The 22,359-nt window shown below is 36.8% G+C and overlaps 2 protein-coding genes across 2 annotated transcripts; one reads left to right on the forward strand and one right to left on the reverse strand.

The window, feature by feature from the left end:
• The first annotated feature begins 3,959 nt into the window (after window positions 1-3,959).
• Window positions 3,960-6,379, forward strand: LOC104228096 (uncharacterized). The gene is made up of 2 exons (XM_009780498.2): window positions 3,960-4,049; window positions 4,156-6,379. Exon 2 carries the CDS (start codon window positions 4,617-4,619, stop codon window positions 6,120-6,122), a length of 1,506 nt encoding a protein of 501 aa, XP_009778800.1. The 5' UTR covers window positions 3,960-4,049; window positions 4,156-4,616; the 3' UTR covers window positions 6,123-6,379.
• A 932-nt stretch (window positions 6,380-7,311) lies between these two features.
• Window positions 7,312-10,495, reverse strand: LOC104228095 (heat shock cognate 70 kDa protein 2-like). Its single transcript, XM_009780497.2, has 2 exons — window positions 10,007-10,495; window positions 7,312-9,211 (listed from the first exon to the last, which is right to left on the reverse strand). Exons 1-2 carry the CDS (start codon window positions 10,218-10,220, stop codon window positions 7,473-7,475), a joined length of 1,953 nt encoding a protein of 650 aa, XP_009778799.1. The 5' UTR covers window positions 10,221-10,495; the 3' UTR covers window positions 7,312-7,472.
• Between the last annotated feature and the right edge of the window lie 11,864 nt (window positions 10,496-22,359).

Here is a 22,359-nt window from a genome sequence, read left to right on the forward strand (position 1 = left end):
TCTTTGTTTGTTTACCTGCGAATTTTCTCACGAAAATGTACTTGTCGATTTATTTCTCTACTAATATATATTAAAGTTACTGACAAATTTAATAATGCTACTAATATATTTTAAAAATTAACATTAAGAAAAAACTAAATATTCGAATATATTATAAAAAATTTCAAGATATATTAGTAGCGTTATAAAAAATTTCTAACTTTAATTTTCAAGATATATTAGTAGCGTTATAAAAATAATTTTTTTTTAATTTAGTTGACCGGCCAAAGTTGGCCGATAATTTCTAACCAACTTTGGTCGGTATACCCTTACGGCCTTCAAAATACCGTCTACACATTATTGGTTGCGTTTTGGACGATTATTGACCATTACCGACCAACTTTGGTCGATTTTTTCGGACGTTTTTCCCGAATTTCTAGTAGTATATTTTTTCAATAACCATGCCCCGGTAAATCCTCAAGAAAATATCCCCAGCAAAATTCGCGTGTAGAGTTACCTAGGGATTTTCCTTCTGATTAACATGTGATTTTTTCCTCATTTTCTTTGTTTGTTTACCTGCGAATTTTCTCACGAAATTGTACTTGTAGATTTATTTCTCTACTAATATATATTAAAGTTACTGACAAATTTAATAATGCTACTAATATATTTTAAAAATTAACATTAAGAAAAAACTAAATATACAAATATATTATAAAAAAATTCAAGATATATTAGTAGCGTTATAAAAAATTTCTAACTTTAATTTTCAAGATATATTAGTAGCGTTATAAAAATAATTTTTTTTTAAATTTAGTTGACCGGCCAAAGTTGGCCGATAATTTCTAACCAACTTTGGTCGGTATACCCTTACGGCCTTCAAAATACCGTCTACACATTATTGGTTGTGTTTTGGATGGTTATTGACCATTACCGACCAACTTTGGTCGATTTTTTCGGACGTTTTTCCCGAATTTCTAGTAGTATAATTTTTCAATAACCATGCCCAGGTAAATCCTCAAGAAAATATCCCCAGCTAAATTCACGTGTAGAGTTACCTAGGGATTTTCCTTCAGATTAACATATAATTTTTTCCTCATTTTCTTTGTTTGTTTACCTGCAAATTTTCTCACGAAAATGTACTTGCTGATTTATTTCTCTACTAATATATATTAAAGTTACTGACAAATTTAATAACGCTACTAATATATGTGAAAATTAACATTAAGAAAAAACTAAATATACGAATATATTATAAAAATAATAAATAAAATAATATTAAGTTATTTTATTTATAAATAAAATACATAGTTAAAAATATATAATATAGTATATAATATAGAAGGTATTACATAAATATGAAGGTTTATATAAAATCAAGGGCATAATAGACTTTTCAAGTAAAAATATGATTTTTGTGATAACTAGAGCAAAGTAAAATAATTTTTTTGTGTAACAAAAGAAAGAAACGTGACTTTTGTGTAATGAATACAAAGTTGAATGGTTTTTACGTAATAAAAAAAAAGATTTTTGTGTAACAAACACAAAAGTTCAATGACCATAGATAAAATTAGCTCACAGTTTGAGGATATATAATATAAATTGAGATGCTATCCAAAAAAAACAGCATTGATTAACCATTATTAAAAATGATATCTTAATAATCATATGTGTACTTATCAAATTCAACATCTTATTATTTTTTTAAGAGAGAAAAAGAGAGACAAATGGGGCCTAAATTTCCCTTTTTCAATTAAAAAAAGAAAAGAAAAAAAAAGAGAGAGAAGAGAACTTTAGTTATTATTATTAATAAAAGAAAAAGAAAAGATAGGGAAGTCCACTTATTCATATGGGAACACAATAAAGTTTGGAGGACCATTCCACTTTGCTTCCTTTGCTTTTGTCACATTGAGCTGTCCATTGAATTCTTGACTATATTCATTCAAGTCTCCCTCTTATCTTGATAAGTTCAATTCCATCTCTCTACGTTGTATCTTCAACCCCCCCCCCCCCCCAACCCCAACAATTTGTACCTTCTAGTTGCTATTTATATGTGTAATACTTCTTTCGATCCAAAATAATTAATTTTTTTTCTTTTCCTTTTTCTTTTTATTTCTACTATGCATTTCTTCTCCTTTATATTTTAATCATATTTTTATTCTCTTTCTCCTATTTATAAGAATAAATTTTAAATTTATATTAAATGATGTATATCATGTAAAACATAAGTAATACCAAATACTCAATGTTATTGCTTTAAAATAACTATATTTTATATTGATTGGAAATTTTAATTTGTATTTTTACTTTACGTTTATATTTTAATTGAATTCTTTTATAATAAATATTTAATTTTATATTTCTTTTTCTAAATAATACAGATCGCAAATAGAACCTTTACTGTTCTTTTTCGTAATTTGATATTTAAAAGTGCTTTTTTAAAAAATTGGTCAAACATAATGAGTTTGCAAAAAATACTACTCAAACGAATTAGCCAAACACAAATTGTTATTTTGCAAAAAGTACTTTTTCAAGAAGCACTTCTAACCAAAAGCACTTTTCAAAATAAATAGTTTCTGACAGCTTGGCCAAACAGGCTCTTATGAATTTCCTTCTTAGCGGAAGCGATTATCTGCAACAACCCGACTCAAATTATTGTGGGAAATCCAAACGTGATGGATGGACTCCCTGTTTCTACGGCCTAGTTATTCCTCTCTAAGAAGCAAAAAATAAAGTCTAGTCGTGTTTCAAGTGAATGATTTGAAATTCGAATTATTTCATGGAATAACACCCGTCTATATTGAGCTCGTTAAGAAATGTTAGAAAAACCTTTTTTCTACACAATCATAATGGTATATTTATAGGTTGTAAGTAAAATTTAGGAAGATGACTTATTAATAGGCTTATGAGTCATCTAGCACCCTTTATATGTGGACCCGATCCAATAATATTTTTCAATAATCTAAGTATTCTATTTCTTGTTATTTCGAGAATTATATTTGCAAAAGTGATTTTGCATTTTCGTAATATTACAATAACAACAACAAAATTGTTTTCAGGCTTAAGAGTCATTTTGTTTAATGTTAAAGTAACATATTTATGGATTATTTTGCAGCTTAGCTACCAAACTTTTTGTCGGTCCTTGACTAATTTTTAAATTCCATGAAAAGGAAATGGAACAAAAAAATTGATAATTATAAACGAAAATGGCAAAGTCAAATGTACATTCTTTCTTACCGTACTACTCCTACTTTTAAAAAAGAAAGTACTATTAAGGATATTAAACCTATTTCTTAACAACAAATCTCAATGGTGGGAAAAGATTTTGCAAAATCAAATTTACCTTGTCTTACATTTTAAATGATATTGCACAAGAAATAAATATAACACCGCAATATTTGAGTAATTTTTTTTTAAAAAGGTAAATTTCAATTTCTTAAAAAATAATTATTTATTCATTACCATTTTTCTTATAGGCCTTTTTGTAACGGGGATTAGGGTGTTAATCCAAAATAGAATTCGAGATTAAATTTATCCGATGTTTGATTGTGAATATTAGCTCTAACTAATATGCCTAAATTATTAAGTTATTTATTCTTATCATAATCTTAATTATCAAACGACCCCTAGAGGAGAAAAGGAAGAACATCCAAAGGCCACTGTTTAGAAGACTTAACTCAAATAGTCGTTTACTTAATTTTTTAAACTTAAAATAATCAATGAATATATAATATATGTATAGTTTATATAAATATATGTATAATATGAATAATTAATATATAATCTATGAATACTAATAAATCTATCATGATAAAATAATATATACTATATCTTTCAATAATTTAATAATTGACAGGTTAATAATTGAAATGCTGTATCTACTACACCGTCACCGTTATCTTGACGGCGTTTGCTCCCTTGAAACGGTTGTAACTAGTGCAGGTCGTTCTCATCAACCCTTAACAAATTATCTTTAAGCTCTCTGAATACCCTTTTTCATTCTCCTTTTACGTCACCGCCTACTTCACAATTCCCATATCTTTTGCTGCAGATTCACACCATTCTCTCAGGTACATACTCTTCAAAATTTTCCCTTTTGGATCTTACTTTTTCTGCATGTATATACTTTCCTGGGATTCTTTTTTACTTATTATTATTATTTTTTAAATTCTACAGATGTTTTAAAGATTCAAAGGGTTGTTTGGAATCAAGAATTGGTGCTTTCATCTTGCAAAGGTCAAATCTTTAATGGGTATACAATGAATTGTTTGATAAAGTTGTAATTTTTCTGATTTTGGTGTGTTTTAAAATGCATAAAGAAATGCTATATATGGTTCTTTATATGAATTGAGTCAGGGTTATTGAATCTTGGTTGTTTGATTCTTGTATGGATATGTTGAGGAGGTGGTCATGGTCATGTTTTTGAATATTAGTTGTGGTGGAATTATACTTCCAGAGAGGCGGATCCAGGATTTAGAATCAGTTAGTTGGAAGTGGATACCGGATGTTATGTATATACATTTTGAAGATCCTTTTTCATATGTATACTTGGTTCGAGCTGAAAGCAATAGGTTCAGTTGAACCCATTGCTAAAGGCTAGAGACGCCTTTACTTCACCTCTAATAATAGGAAAGGAAATGCTAACAAAGGGGAAAATGGGTGAAGATCTCCTCACAACCTTAACTATAGAAAGCAATCATTTGTCCACCCTTTTGTCCATGGATTCCGGTTCGTCTTCTCATGATGAAATGGAGAGAGAGTTGATCCGGACTGTTAACCATCTACAACCGCCTGATATCAATCTCCCACTCGAGCCTAGTCCTCCTCCTCCATCGTGGAATGATACATGTGATATGCTAGATGTAGGCCTTGGTCCCCAACATTATGAGGTTGAGACAAATATTAGTATCACAAAAGTTGGGAAGAAGTGCGCCAAGCGGCTTGATAGTATTTGGGGCGCTTGGTTTTTCTTCACTTTTTACTTTAAGCCAGCTCTGAATGAGAAGTCGAAGGGTAAGATTATTCGCGAGAGTAACGGGGCATCTCCGTATGATAAATCAGATTTGAGGCAGGATGTTTTCCTTGTTCAGCATGATATGGAGAATATGTACATGTGGGTTTTCAAGGACAGGCCTGAAAACGCACTTGGCAAGATGCAATTGAGGAGTTACATGAACGGGCATTCACGTCAAGGGGAGAGTCCCTTTCCTTTCACTGCAGATAAAGGTTTCGTTAGATCTCACAAAATGCAAAGGAAACATTACCGAGGTCTTTCCAACCCTCAGTGCCTTCACGGAATTGAAGTTGTTAGGTCGCCCAATCTTACAGGTCTCGATAAAGAGGAGCAAAAGAAGTGGATGGAGCTTACTGGCCGAGACATGAACTTTTCAATTCCTTCTGAAGCCAGTGACTTTGAGTCATGGAGATGCCTTCCAAATACAGAATTTGAGCTTGAGCGGCATCCTCCTGCATTGAAGAGCAACTCAATTCCCCGTCCAGAAAGATTATTAAATGGCTCCGGCCTGAACCTATCTACTCGGTCTTCAAACCATGTAAATGGAGAAGGATTAAACATTTTGTCTGTCTGCAATAAGAGGAAGAAAAATGGATTTTCCGGTGGAAACAATGACGATTGCTGTTTGCCTAATAGTCAACATCCAATTAGCCAACCCTGGCTAGGAGCATTTTCCGGTGCAATGCATATGGCATCAGGTCCAGTTACGGCTGCAAAGACTATTTATGAAGATGACACGGCGTTCTTGATACTTGTTAGCATGCCTTTTGTCGATCTAAAAAGTGTCAAAGTTACTTGGAGAAACACTATCTCTCATGGCATTGTGAAGATATCTTGTATCAGCACGGGATGTATACCGATCATTAAAAGGCAAAACCGGACTTTCAAGCTAGCAGATCCAGCTCCCGAGCACTGCCCTTCAGGGGAATTTGTCAGAGAAATCCCTCTTAGGACTCGCATTCCAGAAGACGCTAAACTAGAAGCATATGGAGATGAGACTGGAACTATGCTTGAAATTCTCGTGCCAAAGCAGCGTGTAGGACCTGAAGAGCACGAGGTTCTAGTGTGCCTTCGCCCCTCTCCTTGGACTACACATGCATACGTTGATCTGACAGAAGCAATGGCTTGAAATTTGTGGAAGCTCTCTTAGGTAGTAGTCATTATTTACTGACCTCAATGAAAATGGTATTTATATTTTCTTCTAATTCTTCAGGAAATATTCTTTTCTTTTCCGCCCTTCAGCCAATATGGGACACAAGATGCTGATTTTTTGCATGCCCTCAATGTCCACACCATTTTGTTCCTGCTAGTCTTGGATCTTTTATTGGCATCTTTAACAATTTCATACTGTTTTATCATTAAATGATATTTGTGTTTCAATCTCTATCTCAATTCTTCAGGTCTTGTGTTCTGTTTCTGTGACATACTAACCATTGCATGAATCCAACCTTTAGCTTGTTTTGCATTCTCGTTCCGAGTACTGACGAGTGTCATACTGCATTAAGATTCATGTGATACATCTTTTGTAACCTGAGAGGAAGAAGTTCAATTTTTATCAAGATAACTGGAATTGTAGCGACGTACAATAATCTTTGTTTTTCCAGTATTAAATAAAAACTTCATTGAAGCTTAGAAATTACTTTCTTTCTCTACCACATCTCACAGAACAAGGCCACAGCCTAAGTCATTTATAATTTGAACAAGGTAGAAATTTTGGGATATGCTTTGTTTCCTAGTATCTTGCCATTGTTACTGGATATTGCTACTGCTTTTTCCATCTATTTTTCGGATCCTATTGACTTCGATTAGACCAGACCGCCCCGGAGAGGAATGTGCCCACGAGGGCACCACCAGATGTTGTAGATAAACCTACTAAAGAAGAAGTTGAGTATATCATAGCTGACCGCACCATGGGCTAGCCCATACACCCACTGCACGAGTGGTATACTACTTAGTCAAGTAGAAAGGAACAAGGTCTTACGATCACTATATCTTCGATTTTTCTTTATCTTGTTATTGTTCTATTGTTTCTTTTTATCTTCTTGAGCCAAAGGTCAAATCCCACTTATGGGTTGTTGTTGTTGCTCTTTAATATGCTTTCTGTGCATTCAAGCCATACCAACTTCTGTTACTCTCCTGTATTGGTTTAGCTATTTGTGGTTTCTTGTGCTGGTAATAGTTTCTGGTACAAATTTTTATGATTAATTTTGTTCCTGTGCATACTCTAAATGCATATTTGCATCGTTGCTGGTTGCAGTATCTACAATTGATACTTTTAACTTTTTTAGCTGTGACCAAAAATATAAAAACAGTCGATATACCAAAAAAGCGATAAATTTTGATAGAAAGTCGAACACAACCCCAAAAACAAACAGGAGAAAAGTTTGAACGCTCACAGATACACCAACAAAATATAGACAGACAACCAAAGACCTCTAAAACTACATCTTTTATTGACTACTACGAACTAGATTTCAACTTAATCAACTTCCTCAATCTTAGGACCTGCACCACTTGCACCAGCAGAAGGACCATCTTCATCCATGCCCCCAGCCATATCAGGACCAGCACCTCCATCCTGGTACATCTTTGCAATAATGGGGTTACATATGCTCTCAAGCTCCTTCATCTTATCTTCGAATTCATCGGCCTCCGCCAGCTGGTTGGCGTCGAGCCACGAGATCGCCTGATCAATAGCATCCTCAATCTTCTTCTTGTCATCTGGGCTTAGCTTAGAACCAATCTTCTCATCCTTGATAGTGTTCCTCATGTTGTAGGCATAGTTCTCCAACGCATTTTTCGCCTCTACCTTCTTCTTGTGTTCCTCATCCTCTGCCTTGTACTTCTCTGCTTCTTGCACCATCTTCTCGATTTCTTCCTTTGATAACCTACCCTTATCATTCGTAATTGTAATCTTGTTCTTCTGTCCGGTGGTTTTATCCTCAGCAGAGACGTTCAAGATACCATTCGCGTCAATATCAAAGCAGACTGTGATCTGAGGCACACCCCTAGGAGAAGGAGGTATACCGGAGAGTTCAAATTTACCCAACAAGTTGTTGTCTCGAGTTCTTGCCCTCTCACCCTCGTACACCTGAATCAAGACTCCGGGCTGGTTATCCGAATAGGTAGAAAACACTTGCTCTTTCTTAGTTGGAATTGTGGTATTCCTCGGAATCAAGACGGTCATAACACCTCCAGCAGTCTCAAGACCAAGTGAAAGCGGAGTGACATCCAACAGCAACAGGTCCTGAACTTTTTCATTTCCTTCACCACTCAAGATAGCAGCTTGCACAGCAGCACCATAGGCGACAGCTTCGTCGGGGTTGATACTCTTGCAAAGTTCCTTCCCGTTAAAGAAGTCCTGCAGCAACTGTTGCACCTTCGGAATCCTAGTCGAGCCACCAACAAGAACAATGTCATGAACACCGCTCTTATCCATTTTGGCATCCCTCAAACACTTTTCGACAGGCTCCATACATTTTCTGAAAAGATCCATGTTAAGCTCCTCAAACCGAGCACGAGTAATAGTCGTATAGAAATCAATACCCTCATAAAGAGAATCAATTTCAATAGTAGTCTGAGCAGTGGATGAGAGTGTTCTTTTAGCCCTTTCACAAGCAGTTCTTAGCCTCCTAAGAGCTCTAGGATTTCCACTGATATCCTTTTTGTGCTTCCTCTTGAATTCCTGGACAAAGTGATTAACCATCCTATTATCAAAATCCTCCCCACCAAGATGCGTATCACCAGCAGTAGACTTCACTTCAAAAATCCCTTCTTCAATAGTAAGAAGTGAGACATCAAATGTACCACCACCTAAGTCAAAAATAAGCACATTCTTCTCCCCTGAACTGCCTGCTTTCTTGTCAAGTCCGTAAGCAATCGCAGCAGCAGTAGGCTCATTGATAATACGCATAACGTTGAGGCCAGAAATAGTTCCAGCATCCTTAGTAGCCTGACGTTGCGAGTCATTGAAGTAGGCAGGCACAGTAACAACAGCATTCTTTATTGTTGTTCCAAGAAAGGCCTCTGCAATCTCCTTCATCTTAACAAGGACCATAGAGGAGATTTCTTCAGCAGAAAATTGCTTCTCTTCGCCTTTGTAATTGACAACAATCATGGGCTTGTCCGCAGGGCCGGGAATGACCTTAAAAGGCCACAGTTTCATGTCACTTTGTACTGAGGGGTCATTAAATCTCCTACCAATCAGTCGCTTGGCATCTGGAACCAAATACAACAGAGCTTAGCCTGAATGCACGGATGATTAAATTGTACTAGCCGTAATAGTTAAAAGACAGACAGAATCTAATTCATAAAAGTAAGGATTTAAATTTAACTTGGCATTTACAATGGCAAATATAAATTTTACAGTATTCCAAACAATGATTCATCTCATTGAAAGTATATATCAATACCAAACAATATACACCCTAACTCAAAATTATCTTTTTATTAGTTCATTCTGTTTCAATAATTTTTTCAGTTCCAAATAAAATTGTTCAGCAAAATTTTCTTACAAAATTTCCACCAATCCATGTCCGGATTAGGAAGATTGCATTTATTTGAGCTAAATTTAACACTACTAATGGTTCTTAAGGCACATACAACATTCATTTTTATTTCGATAAACTTTTTTTTTCTTCTTTAAAATAGAATTTCTGCAGGCTCAAATCAAATGATCATATATACGGCTCTATAACTCGCAAACCACACAAATTTGACATCTTCGCAAAAAGTTTAACATTCATGTTACTTCCAATATATCGAAATACTCGGGGACGGAGAGTGTTGTGAGCGAGTTCCACCCAATAGCTTTGATTCACCCAATAGCTTTGATTCGAAACTTGTATTTGTTTTAAGAATTATATAATATATATATATATATATATATATATATATATATATATATATATATATTATTAATTTAGAACCTCTAACATAAAACGAATAGAATTCCAATTCACCTCTGAAATACTAGTAAAATATAAAAATACGAGAAGGTGAAGGCGAGCTTACCAAAGACAGTGTTAGTAGGATTCATGGCAACTTGATTCTTAGCAGCATCCCCAATCAACCGTTCCGTATCAGTAAAAGCAACATAAGACGGCGTCGTTCTGTTCCCTTGATCATTCGCTATGATCTCAACACGATCATGCTGCCATACACCAACACACGAGTACGTCGTCCCTAAATCAATTCCGATCGCCGGTCCTTCGCCTTTTCCAGCCATTAATCTGAGCTCAAAACGAACAATTATCACACAAACAAGAGTAAATAATTAAGTAAGACGAGAGCTGGTATTTTATTTTATTTTTTGCAGAGAAAAATCAAGTAATTAGAATATGGAGATAGAAAAGAGAGAAGGGTATAAATAGTTGATTGATTGGTTCCGTTTGGAGAGTCTCTAGAAGTTTCTTGATTTTACATGAAAAAACCACCGATTGGAGATTAAAGACGGTGCAATTGGAATGAATTTTTTTTTGGCAGAGAGGTGGCGAATTGAGTTTCTCTTCTCGTGAGTTCTGGAAATTTCTCTATACTACTACACGTGTTACGTTCACCATGCTTGGATTAATGTTCTAGCTTATCTATATTATTATAAAAGCATAAATACAATGTCGGTTTACAAAAATAACCTTATAATATTAAGCATAATAATTTATAGTAAAAGAGTATAATCAGAATTTTAGACATTAATTAGCCTTATAATTCTATTAGTTTTAAGATATATACTACACGTTAGGAATCCTTCATGATAAATCCCACGATCTCACATAACCTATGAGCATTAAATTAACACAATTAAAAAATATTAGTAGTTTCACGACAAATATTTTAAAGAAATAACATTCTATTATTTTAGACTTCACAAATATTGTTAGAATATAAAAACTACCAGCAAGCAAAATATCAAATTGATGTATATGCATTAGTTTATTTCCTAAGCATTTAAAACATGAAAACCAAAAACACGTCAAAGAAAAATGCTCTAATTTGATCAATACCTAATATGTATATATATTATTCAGGTATTTTTGAAGTTTCTATTACTAATTTAATTTGAAAACATATTATAATGTCCTATTACTAATATAATTTGATAATGTATTATATTGTTCAAATCCATTTAGAAATAAAGAGAGTCTATATCTTCTGTATACTATTATAAAAGCACGAATATAATATTAATAGACCAAACTAGCCATAAAATATTAAACAAAAGAACTCATAGGGAAAGGATATAATTGTAATAACTGTCACACCTCCTTTTTCACTTGCGTCCGCAGGGGCGTAGGGGAGTTTTTCCACTTAAAGGACAATCGAAACGGGATTTATTTATTTAATTCAGAGTCGCCACTTGGGAGATTTATGGTGTCCCAAGTCACCGGTTGAATCCTGAATCGAGGAAAAGATTGACTCTGTATTACAGTTCGCGAACCAGAAATCCGGGTAAGGAACTTTGTTAACCCGGGAGAAAGTATTAGGCATTCCCGAGTTCCGTGGTTCTAGCACGGTCGCTCAACTGTCATATTCGGCTTATCTATCTGATTTTAATACATGATGAACCTATGCGCAAATTTTAACTTCAACCGCTTTTTATCTATTTTTTGAGGAAAATTGCAACGTCATTAAAGCAAGTCTTGAACCATGTCACATAAATGCACCCGTGGTTTTTGACATATTTTAACATCGTTGAGATTTGGATTTGGGTCACATAAATGCGCACCCGAGTTTAGGAAGGTAACATTATTAAAATACGCGCCTACAGAGACTAGCGCGTTATTACTTTGGGGAAAAATCGTGAAATTCGTTAACGGCCCGTCCCGAAATCTAAGTATTTTTATATATACATTTAATGGGGGTCCTGTAGTTTATTTGTTTGTTTAGCGAGGCTCATCTCATTTTTATTATTCAAAAGGCAAACCTAAAAACTATGGTGATTTTTCTATTTTTACTTGTCTCTAATAATAAAAATAAAACCTAACTAATTATTATCTTTTAAGAAATACTACATCTAGATCTGCAAACTTCAAACAGTCTACGTGAAGGAATCATAATCCAGGCCCAGCACAAACTAGACCAATCGCAGGCATGGGTCCAGGCCCCAAACGGATATGCATGTCAGACCCAGGCCTGAGCCATTTATTTCGGCCCAGAAGCTTACACTTTATGCAAAGGGGCTGTCGAGCCCCAGCAGTTAAATTAAACAACGCTTCAGTTCAATGTGCACAAGTGTTCACTGAAAGTTTTAAACCATCAAGTTTAATGAACTAGCTCAACGAAACGGACAATTATTCTGATTCTTTACCCCAACCCTTATGCTAACCAAAATTACCAACTCGAGTTCACGTATCTATCAAATTTAAAGCCGTTGTTCATGCTAGGAATTAACACGGGCAATCATGAAAAAAAGCGTAACTTATTGAGGTGATTAGATATTATACCATGTTATTCGTACAATTAGTCATGTCTAATTTTATACCCGTTTGTGATCCCAGCACCCTAAATATGAAAGCTATAGCAATTGGCTATTACGATCCAGATTCACCTTCACATTAATGCCACAGTTAACTAAATTAACTATAGCAAATCCGAGTAGCTCATACAGTCCAGTACAGATTCATGGTCATATAATCATTAATCCACAGTCTTTCTAGTTTAATTACAAGACAAGTTTCAGAAATTACTAATGCGTATTTGAAATCTATAACTACAAGCTATACTAATAGTGAAATACAGAAGCGAATTCATATGGTAGCAGTGCCTCGTCATTTGATTTCATAATCGTTCAGATACATCGAATGAAACTTCAAGGCATTAGAGACAACAAGGTACCTGGAAATATAATCGAGTAGAAGGGGGAGTTAGCAACAGAAGAGCAAACAACAGCAACCAGGAATTCAAACAGCAACCATCACAGTTCAAGGCCAATTTTTACCCAGAATCAACTCGACCACAACCCAGAACAAGTTGCAAAACCAATAGAAACAGCAAATATCAAAACGAACAGACTCAATAGAGTTTGAATTAAACCAAAACTTAATCAGTAAACTACTGAACCACTTCAGCAATGAGAATCCCTGTCCAGAATTCGACTTACACCTATGAATGCAATGAAACAATATATTTTTGATTTTCTGTTCTTAAACTCTCCAGAACTCTAAAAACGCTGAATGCCTTAGCTTTTAAAATGTTGTCTGAGACTGCCTCTTCAAAGAACTCTCCAAAACTCTCTGAACTGATCCCCCCTAATTCTAAGGTCTGCCATGTTTTTTATACCCTAAGACAGACCCCTTTTCCAGCTTGTTTTAACACTTAAATCATTAAGAAATGTGTTTCTTCCATCACATTCCCTGATAGCCACTACTAAGTGTCTAATTTTATTATTTAATTCAAAGGTGTATGGGCCATGTCATATTTTAATCAATTCCTTTTAAGCCTCCACATACCATTATGTTTTGTTTCCCACTAACTATTAAACAAATGTCTATTTAATGGTACATTAGTACTTAGTGGACAGAACACTCAAACTACCCATTTCTTCAAGTTTTCAATTCCCAAATTACCCCCATGGAACCCCTGTGCTTACTATCCTAACCCCAGTTATGACCAATTCAACTAATCATTAACTATACTGATTCCTAATTCAATTATCTAAATGAACTGAATTTAAACTCTAAACACCTCAACTATAACCAATCCAGCCTATCAAATGCCTAACAACTGAATGGCTAAAGCTGAATTCTAATTGGAACAAATGACCTGAATTTAAATCAAAATCATATTAACACCACACATAACCCAATAGAATTATTGAAGCTGAAGCTGAAACTGAATCAAAATCACGTTGATATAGGGATTAAGCTAACACAATTCTAAGTCAAACCTATACAAAATGCAGGATCACTGTCAGTATATTGACAATGAGACCTGAAGCTAAGTGTCTAAGGATCAGTACATACAACACTCGACATCAAACCATTTGACGAAAGCTACTGGTCTACAAACGAGAATGAATTAATCGACGAAACTATTTATAACATATGTCAATCAACAGAAACAAACTGGACCAAGAAAAAGGTCAGAAAGAGGAGGAAGAACTACTTGACAAAAATGATGAATTACAACGAAACCTAATTAGGCAAACAATAATCGATTGAACTACTCAAACGAACATTGGAGTATTTAATCTAACCAGAATCAGAAAAAGAGGCGGAATATTTACTGGATTAAAAATTAACTTAAACTGAAAACCTAAAGAAGCGACTAATTACAACTCAAACAGACAAATAAACATATAGAAAAAGGAAAAGAAGAAGCTAAGAAGAACTTATTGATCGTTTCTCGGACCCCACCAACATGCCCTTTCAAACTTGAGTTCCAGTTAGTATTATACGTCTATTTCATTAGAAATAGGCTTATAGTACTAACTAGAACCCATTTCACCATGAAAGCTTTGAAACATTCTCGAACTGTTGAACCCTAGATCTGCCATTCGACGAGTTTTACTCGGATTCGAGCCAATTTGGCTAGGGATTAGCGACGAGGAGGTAAAGGGGATTATTGGGTGTGATTTTGGGGTTAAGTGGACAGGCTAGGGTTTGGGACGGGGATCTTCGATCGAATATTCGAGGAGTTATAGTATTATTTGAGGCTAATGGAGTATGGAATCAGAGAGGGGGGAACAGGGTGGTTCAGGGGTGTATTTCTGGGGTTGTTTGGCCACCGTCCGCCGTCGTGGGCGATTTCCGGCGGGCGGAAGGTGGTGGTGTGTGGTGGTGTGTGTTTTGGTCTCTGAAGAGACGAGAGAGGGGGGTTCTGAGGGGGTGGGGTCTGTTTGGCAAAATATATACTGGGAGCGAAATTAGATCCAGGCCGTTGGATCAATTAAGATCCAGGCCGTTGGATCAAATCACTAAACGGAACGGCGTCGTTTAGTTTGTCTTGAGACCGGGTTGGTCTTTGGTGGAAATGGGTCGGGTGACGGAGGAGTTGATCTAGACCGTTCGATCCAATCAAGCGAATGGTTGAGATTGACTGACTTAAAAAGACGTCGTTTGGATAATTCTGGAGACGGACTGGACCGTTTGATCGTATGAGATTGACGGTCCAGATTCACAATGCCCAAACGATGTCGTTCTGGGTTGGTCGCAAGTGGACTGGATTTGGGGCGGGTATTGGGCTAATTTTTTGGGTAAGAACTGGGCTGTGGCCAATTTGGCCCGGTCCGGTTCCCATTTTGTTTCTTTTTCTTCTTTTTCTTTTATTTCCTAATTAATAAAACTAAAATTCTAAATTGAATTATAAACCAAATTAAAAATACTAATTAATTCCTAATAACAATTATCACACACAATACCAACTAAAATAAAATCACACAATTGGAGATTAAATGCAAAGTACATATTTTTGTGATTTTCATTCTCGCAAATCCAAATATTGTTTAATTAATTCCTAATTGTAAAATTAAATCCTAAATGCACATGCAACACATATTTTTGTATTTTTCTTAATTAAAGTAAAAATAAACATGCACAGACAAGTACAAATAAATCACAAGCAACACAAAACTATTTTATTTTGAATTTTTGGGAGTAGTTCTTGTAGGGCAAAAATCACGTGCTCACAGCTGCCCCTCTTTGTCCGGAAACATGAAGAGTTTTCGCGCAAAGATAAAGTGAGCGGATACGAGCGATTTTTGCCCGTTCAGCTACTCCGTGTGAAGCATTTTTGAAAGATTTCACCGAACCGCTGCTTCAAAGATTTCCTACATATCCCTAGCTAAAAAGGGAATCAGGTCAATATAGTTCAGGAAGTTTCGGTAGCTGGGACTACCATGAACTGTGGTTTCACTGTTACTGCTGTTGCTGATACTGCTTACTGAACTCCTTATTACACCTTGATAAAAAGTAAAGAAGTTATACTGAGCTATGGTCTATGAATTACAAAGATTTATTCTCAAACTTGGTCATGTGACTGTATTCCTCTGTTATATGGGCGGGCTCCCAACTTCCAGACTTGAAATGTAAAGACTGAAATGTATTCCTCTGTTATATGGGCGGGCTCCCAACTTCAAAACTTGAAATGTAAAGACTGAAATGTATTCCTCTGTTATATGGGCGGGCTCCCAACTTCAAAACTTGAAATGTAAAGACTGAAATGTATTCCTCTGTTATATGGGCGGGCTCCCAACTTCAAAACTTGAAATGTAAAGACTGAAATGTATTCCTCTGTTATATGGGCGGGCTCCCAACTTCAAAACTTGAAATGTAAAGACTGAAATGTATTCCTCTGTTATATGGGCGGGCTCCCAACTTCAAAACTTGAAATGTAAAGACTGAAATGTATTCCTCTGTTATATGGGCGGGCTCCCAACTTCAAAACTTGAAATGTAAAGACTGAAATGTATTCCTCTGTTATATGGGCGGGCTCCCAACTTCAAAACTTGAAATGTAAAGACTGAAATGTATTCCTCTGTTATATGGGCGGGCTCCCAACTTCAAAACTTGAAATGTAAAGACTGAAATGTATTCCTCTGTTATATGGGCGGGCTCCCAACTTCAAAACTTGAAATGTAAAGACTGAAATGTATTCCTCTGTTATATGGGCGGGCTCCCAACTTCAAAACTTGAAATGTAAAGACTGAAATGTATTCCTCTGTTATATGGGCGGGCTCCCAACTTCAAAACTTGAAATGTAAAGACTGAAATGTATTCCTCTGTTATATGGGCGGGCTCCCAACTTCAAAACTTGAAATGTAAAGACTGAAATGTATTCCTCTGTTATATGGGCGGGCTCCCAACTTCAAAACTTGAAATGTAAAGACTGAAATGTATTCCTCTGTTATATGGGCGGGCTCCCAACTTCAAAACTTGAAATGTAAAGACTGAAATGTATTCCTCTGTTATATGGGCGGGCTCCCAACTTCAAAACTTGAAATGTAAAGACTGAAATGTATTCCTCTGTTATATGGGCGGGCTCCCAACTTCAAAACTTGAAATGTAAAGACTGAAATGTATTCCTCTGTTATATGGGCGGGCTCCCAACTTCAAAACTTGAAATGTAAAGACTGAAATGTATTCCTCTGTTATATGGGCGGGCTCCCAACTTCAAAACTTGAAATGTAAAGACTGAAATGTATTCCTCTGTTATATGGGCGGGCTCCCAACTTCAAAACTTGAAATATAAAGACTGAAATTGCTTCTAACTTGAATTATCTTTCTTCAGAACTGCTTCCCTTAAAACTTGTATTGTCTTCCTTCTTCAAAACTACTTCCCTTAAGACTGGTGTTTCATTCCTCTGCAAACTGTTTCCCTCTTTTTCCTTTTTTTTTGTTATCTTCTTCCTTCAAAGACTACCTCCCTTAAAACTTGTGTTATCTTCCTTCTTCCTCAAGTGGGTACCTGACATCAGGAAAATTTTCAAAAATGAACGAAAATTTTTCTGCCCCAATTTGATAACTTTCCTTATATCATACCTTTCCATCATCAATAGCATTTCCTGTCCCTATTTCAAATCAAAGAAAGAATTTGGTCAGTTTAAAATGTGGTGGTTGGTTGTGATACTCCTGCTGGGGATGGGTTTCCTTTTTTTTCCATGTTATGCGTTGTCTGACCATTTTGAAACTTGGCTGATACCTTCCGACCTTCTTGACGATTCCTTATTCACAAACCTCTCAACCATTTTTCCAGTCTCCTTATCTGACCCCATGTATATTTCATGACAGCTGATTTCACTTGAAGATCTTGCATGTTTATTGATTAACCACTTTCTCCATCGTCTGTGTTACTGAAATACCTTTTTCCCGTGCAGACCCAATATCTTCTTTTGTGGTACTGTTCGTGAACTAGCATTTCCCCAACCTTTGAGTCTCCTATGAATTTCCAAATTATGTTCATCGCTTTCCGCGTTGTTCTTTCTTGATTTCTCCGCTGGCCTTGGCCTTATAACCTTCATTTTCTGCTGGGGATATCCTTCTTGACACTGGTCCACCCTTTTGTCAATCTCATCATCGAATATACCCTTGGTTCAATCCCCCTGGCCCTCCTTTTGTTGCATTGTCCCTGAATTGATATGGACCAATCTTGGGTATTTTGCGCGAACCTCAAAGCATGTTGACTATTACCAGCTCATTGCGCTTGTTCTTTCCTGACTTATACCACTTTGATGTACTAGTCAGATCTCGTCTTGCATAATTGGAAAGCTGATGGCAAATTTTGAAATCATTTCTCACTTGTTCTGACCAAAGAGACTCAAGAAGAGGAAATGACAAAGGTAAAAGGAACGGAGTAAAAGACAAAAGAAAGAGATGACTCCTAACAAGAAAACTACAAAGTAAAACCTATCAGATGTGGATACCAACTCTATTGGCCATGACATGCACACGTGGCCTATCCTCCGTCGTTAATCGCCTTTAACAATCTTCGTCTGGTGCTTTCCTATCTGATTCTCAATCTTTTTTCAACTTGTAGTGCCCGAAGGGTTTTCACTATCAAGCCTCTCTCATTTGGTTTTTCTCTCAACTTATAGCCGCCTCAAGGTGCCCGTGAAGGTTTTCACCGATAAAACTCTCTCATTTTATTACTTTTCTGTCGGGGATCAGAGTGTTATTCTCGACTTCCATTTGCATGACTTGGCATCTTTCGAAGACTGATCAAAAGGTCTTTCTTGGAACTGTAACATGGGATTTTGGATAGGGCTAGAAAAAAAAGGGTATTAGCGGCTCAAAACGAATCAATTTAGGTTCAAAATTTACAACCTTCGGAACCAGATTTCTTTACATCAAACACAACTTCTGCCCCAGTTTCTTGCTTGGGGATTTTTGATTTTTTGTTACACTATGACCGAGCCGAGAAGCGCCTATGTATCCTCTTTGAGGAATCAGGTCAGACGTAGTTCCCAATTCCTTTTTTGTTTTCCTTTTCACTTATTTATTATTTTCTTTTCTTTTTCTTTTTCTTTTTCTTTCTCTTTTCTCATTTCTCCTTTCTCCTTTCTCTTTTGTTGTTTTGTTGTTTATGTTGTTTTCTTTTCCTTTTCCTTTTTCTTTATCTTCCATGCTTGTGTTTTCTAATCTTTGCTACTGATTCCGAACGAGGGGTATGAAAGAAAACCAATAAGGCTCAAAGGGTTAACGAAGGATAAAGTGTTTAGATATAAGAATAAAATGCCTTCATAATTCCAATCTTCAAAACATACCAAGCACAAACAACAGAATTAAACATTCGCCACATCTTCTGATTGTGCCAGACTTGATAACCATATCCATACATTCGCCTTTTCATTTGTCATTTTTAAAGCACCGTTGGGCAAAACTCTCACTTTCGTTACCATGAACGACCCCCTTGCCAATATGGCTAACTTGCTTCTATGGTTTTCTTTATGTTTTACTTGCCCCAGTTTCACATGGCTCGGGCTTCAAATGATCTCAAGTTGTTCCTATTTCCCTTAAGTGTCCCGATCATCTCCCAATGGCTTTATAATTAACTTTTAAGATTAGGCCTAAACTGTGTGCGCATGTCATATTACTAGAATCGACGTTTGAACAAAAGAAAACACAAAAGGATAAAAAAGAACTAAACAAAGAAGATGACTGGAGGTAACAAAAGACCAGAATTTGCATTAGACAATCGGTGAAACGATTCGCACAACAAGACAAGTAAAGCAACTAGAGTGAAATCTTGGAACAAACCTGGACAAAACTAAGCAAACCGCTATGACAAAATGGAAGGATAAGAGGTTTTGACACAAGACAATATCCGTATCACAACCCTAGAATAACCCGGATAACATAAATGACAACAAAATAAACCACCAAAAGCTCTACTCCGGCTGACCAAGGAATGAAGCGTCTTCCCAATTACCAAGCACGACATCTTAGCCACTAAGCTTCGCATCAATATTGCCAAGACCACTATCCGCTTCAACATCTTCAGCTTTAGTCAATATCCCAAGCGGGTTCACATGCTCTTTATTACTGTCGTCGATCACAATCACTCCTTCGTGAATCATTCTTTCTATTTCCCTTTTCAACGAATGACAACTCTCAATGCTATGCCCTGGGACATTGGAGTGGTATGCGCATCGTGCAGTAAGATCAAAGCTTCTTGCACATGGATCTGGAGTATATCCGGGGAGCGGCTCAATCAGGCCAGCATGCTTTAGCCTTTCAAACAGACTTGCATAAGATTCTCCGATAGGGGTGAGAGACTTTTCTCGTTTCAGCAACCTCTCGTTCCTAAATGCCTGATTTGGCCTAAAACCTGATCCAGGGGGTTTCTGGTGTGCTCGTGGGGGTGGATAGACATTTTGTGGAGCTGGGTACTTGGAAAGTGAAGCATGTCTTTGGGAGTACCGTGGAGAGAAATAGCGTTGGGGAGGGGAGTAGTGTTGGAAAAATATAGTTGGACGACGAGTGATGGAGCTACTCGGGTGGCTGGGAAAGCTGTCATAAGTGGGTAGATATGGAGGGTATGGAGGATCATCCGTTATTGTGTTAGGTGTTTGGGTAAGGATAGAGTTCAGGAAGCTAGGTGGTGGTGGGGGTGGTGCTTTCCCAGTCATCCATGCCCGATACATGTCTGCCACATGCTGTCTCAATATTTTTACCTCTTCTACAAACCCGTAGTCCTGTTCAACCAGCTGTTTTCAGGCATCGGTACCAACCCACTTAATTCTATTGTTCTCTGCCATTGTCTTTTGCTTTTGTGTTGCAGGAAAGCGTTACTTTAGAACCACAACCAACCACCTTTCTAGAGATTGAAAGAGAACAAAATGGGAGCAACCTGTTAGCGTTAGGGTTTTCAACAGATAGGAAAACACACATTGAGGATGCAATGCAACTAGGCAGTTAACCCTTTCTATCATGCATTTGCTTCAGTTACGTGCGTCATTCCGGCTTCTTATAATTGTGCTCCTTTTGAACGCCTTCCTTTATTTTCTTTGTTTTCTCCCTTTTTCTCTTTTCTATATATATATATATATATTTTCTTTTCGATGGTGGTAGAATCTTATGTGGATTGCCTACGTATCATGTCCCCGCATGAATCAGACCGTGTGTAGTTCTGACCACAAGTGCAAAAAATAAAGACACCATTTTTTGATTTTTTAATCTTCATTAGCAAAACGTTCTATTACAAGGCAAAACATTTTTGAAAGGAAACTGACAGACTCGATACAGACTACAGACTTTATGCAAAAAGGGAAATACAAACTCCAAGGGACAACAGACTCTGAAGACAAGGAACATACAGACTTCAAACTGTGAATGTCTCAGAGTTTTGAATTTTGGCGCCCGCGGGGCGTCATTCAGCCTCGCCGCGGGCTTTGGTGCAAGGCCCCTCTGTAGATCTTTCAAATCTTCCATGATCTGGTGGACATAAATCATTATTGAAGAACAAAAGGTGGTACGGGACATATCCTCACAAGCTAGGCACTTTATGGTGATGTAGTGCCCGATATCGTCGATTCTTCCCTTGATTCTGTCCCTTTCCATTAGCAATCGCTCTATTTGTTGATTCCGCATCCCCAGCACTTGAGCATTGTAAAAGAGTTAATCCTGAAACTCATTCATCTGTTTCTCCATTCGGGCCATCAGATCATAGCAGCGTTTCCTATCTGTTCTGGCATCTCGGGCTTGTCTAAAGATCCTCTCTTTGAGAGTGGATATTGTTTCTCTCAATATAGTGATGTTCCCTTCGTAGTCCCTCTTTATTTGCTGCATATTCTTTGCTCGCGCTTCTGTACCCCTTGCCCATCTGGCTCGGATTCTTGCTAGCTTCCGATCTTTCTAAACCTTTTTGACATTCAGTGATTTGATTTTTTATCCCATTTATCAACCTTTCGTCCGACCGACTATTTTGTTGGTTGTCAGCATCTTTTCTTATTTGTCGGCTTTGGGTCTTCAGCGCCCCTATTTCTTGGGCTAATTTGTTCTTTTCCCCTTTGTCGGCAGCAGCTTGGACACTGTTTTCAAACTCCAGGTCCCTAATCTATTGTTTCAGCTTGCCTATTTCTGCCCTGTAGTTTTCTTCTTTTGCAAGCCAACCCCACTGTTCTTGCGATGACTCAGCAAAATCTTGGAGGTAAGGTCTTTTGGTTGGCCGTTCTGGTTTGTCTCTTGCAATGCTCTTCTTTCAATACCAAGCGAGATAAGCAGGTGAGACTTCGCCTCTGGATAGGTCATGCACTCGAGTATTTGCCGGCAAATACTGGCATTCGCTCCATATATAACGAACGGTCTGTTCATGAAATTGGCCGTCGTTGCCAACCTCGACTGCATAAACACTGAGATCTTCGTCTGGGTGTACCACCTGACATCTTCCCAATTGTCTCATCACCCGGTAAGGCGCATAAGGTTGAATACCTC

Source organism: Nicotiana sylvestris, chromosome 4, assembly GCF_000393655.2.
Source record: "Nicotiana sylvestris chromosome 4, ASM39365v2, whole genome shotgun sequence".
In the NCBI taxonomy this organism is placed as follows: domain Eukaryota; kingdom Viridiplantae; phylum Streptophyta; class Magnoliopsida; order Solanales; family Solanaceae; genus Nicotiana; species Nicotiana sylvestris.

Coding starts and splice junctions, on each gene's coding strand:
- LOC104228096 (XM_009780498.2), top strand. CDS start 4,617: ATGCTAACAAAGGGGAAAATGGGTGAAGATCTCCTCACAACCTTAACT.
- LOC104228095 (XM_009780497.2), bottom strand. CDS start 10,220: ATGGCTGGAAAAGGCGAAGGACCGGCGATCGGAATTGATTTAGGGACG. Junction 9,212..10,006: donor TCCTACTAACACTGTCTTTG/GTAAGCTCGCCT, acceptor ATTTGGTTCCAG/ATGCCAAGCGACTGATTGGT.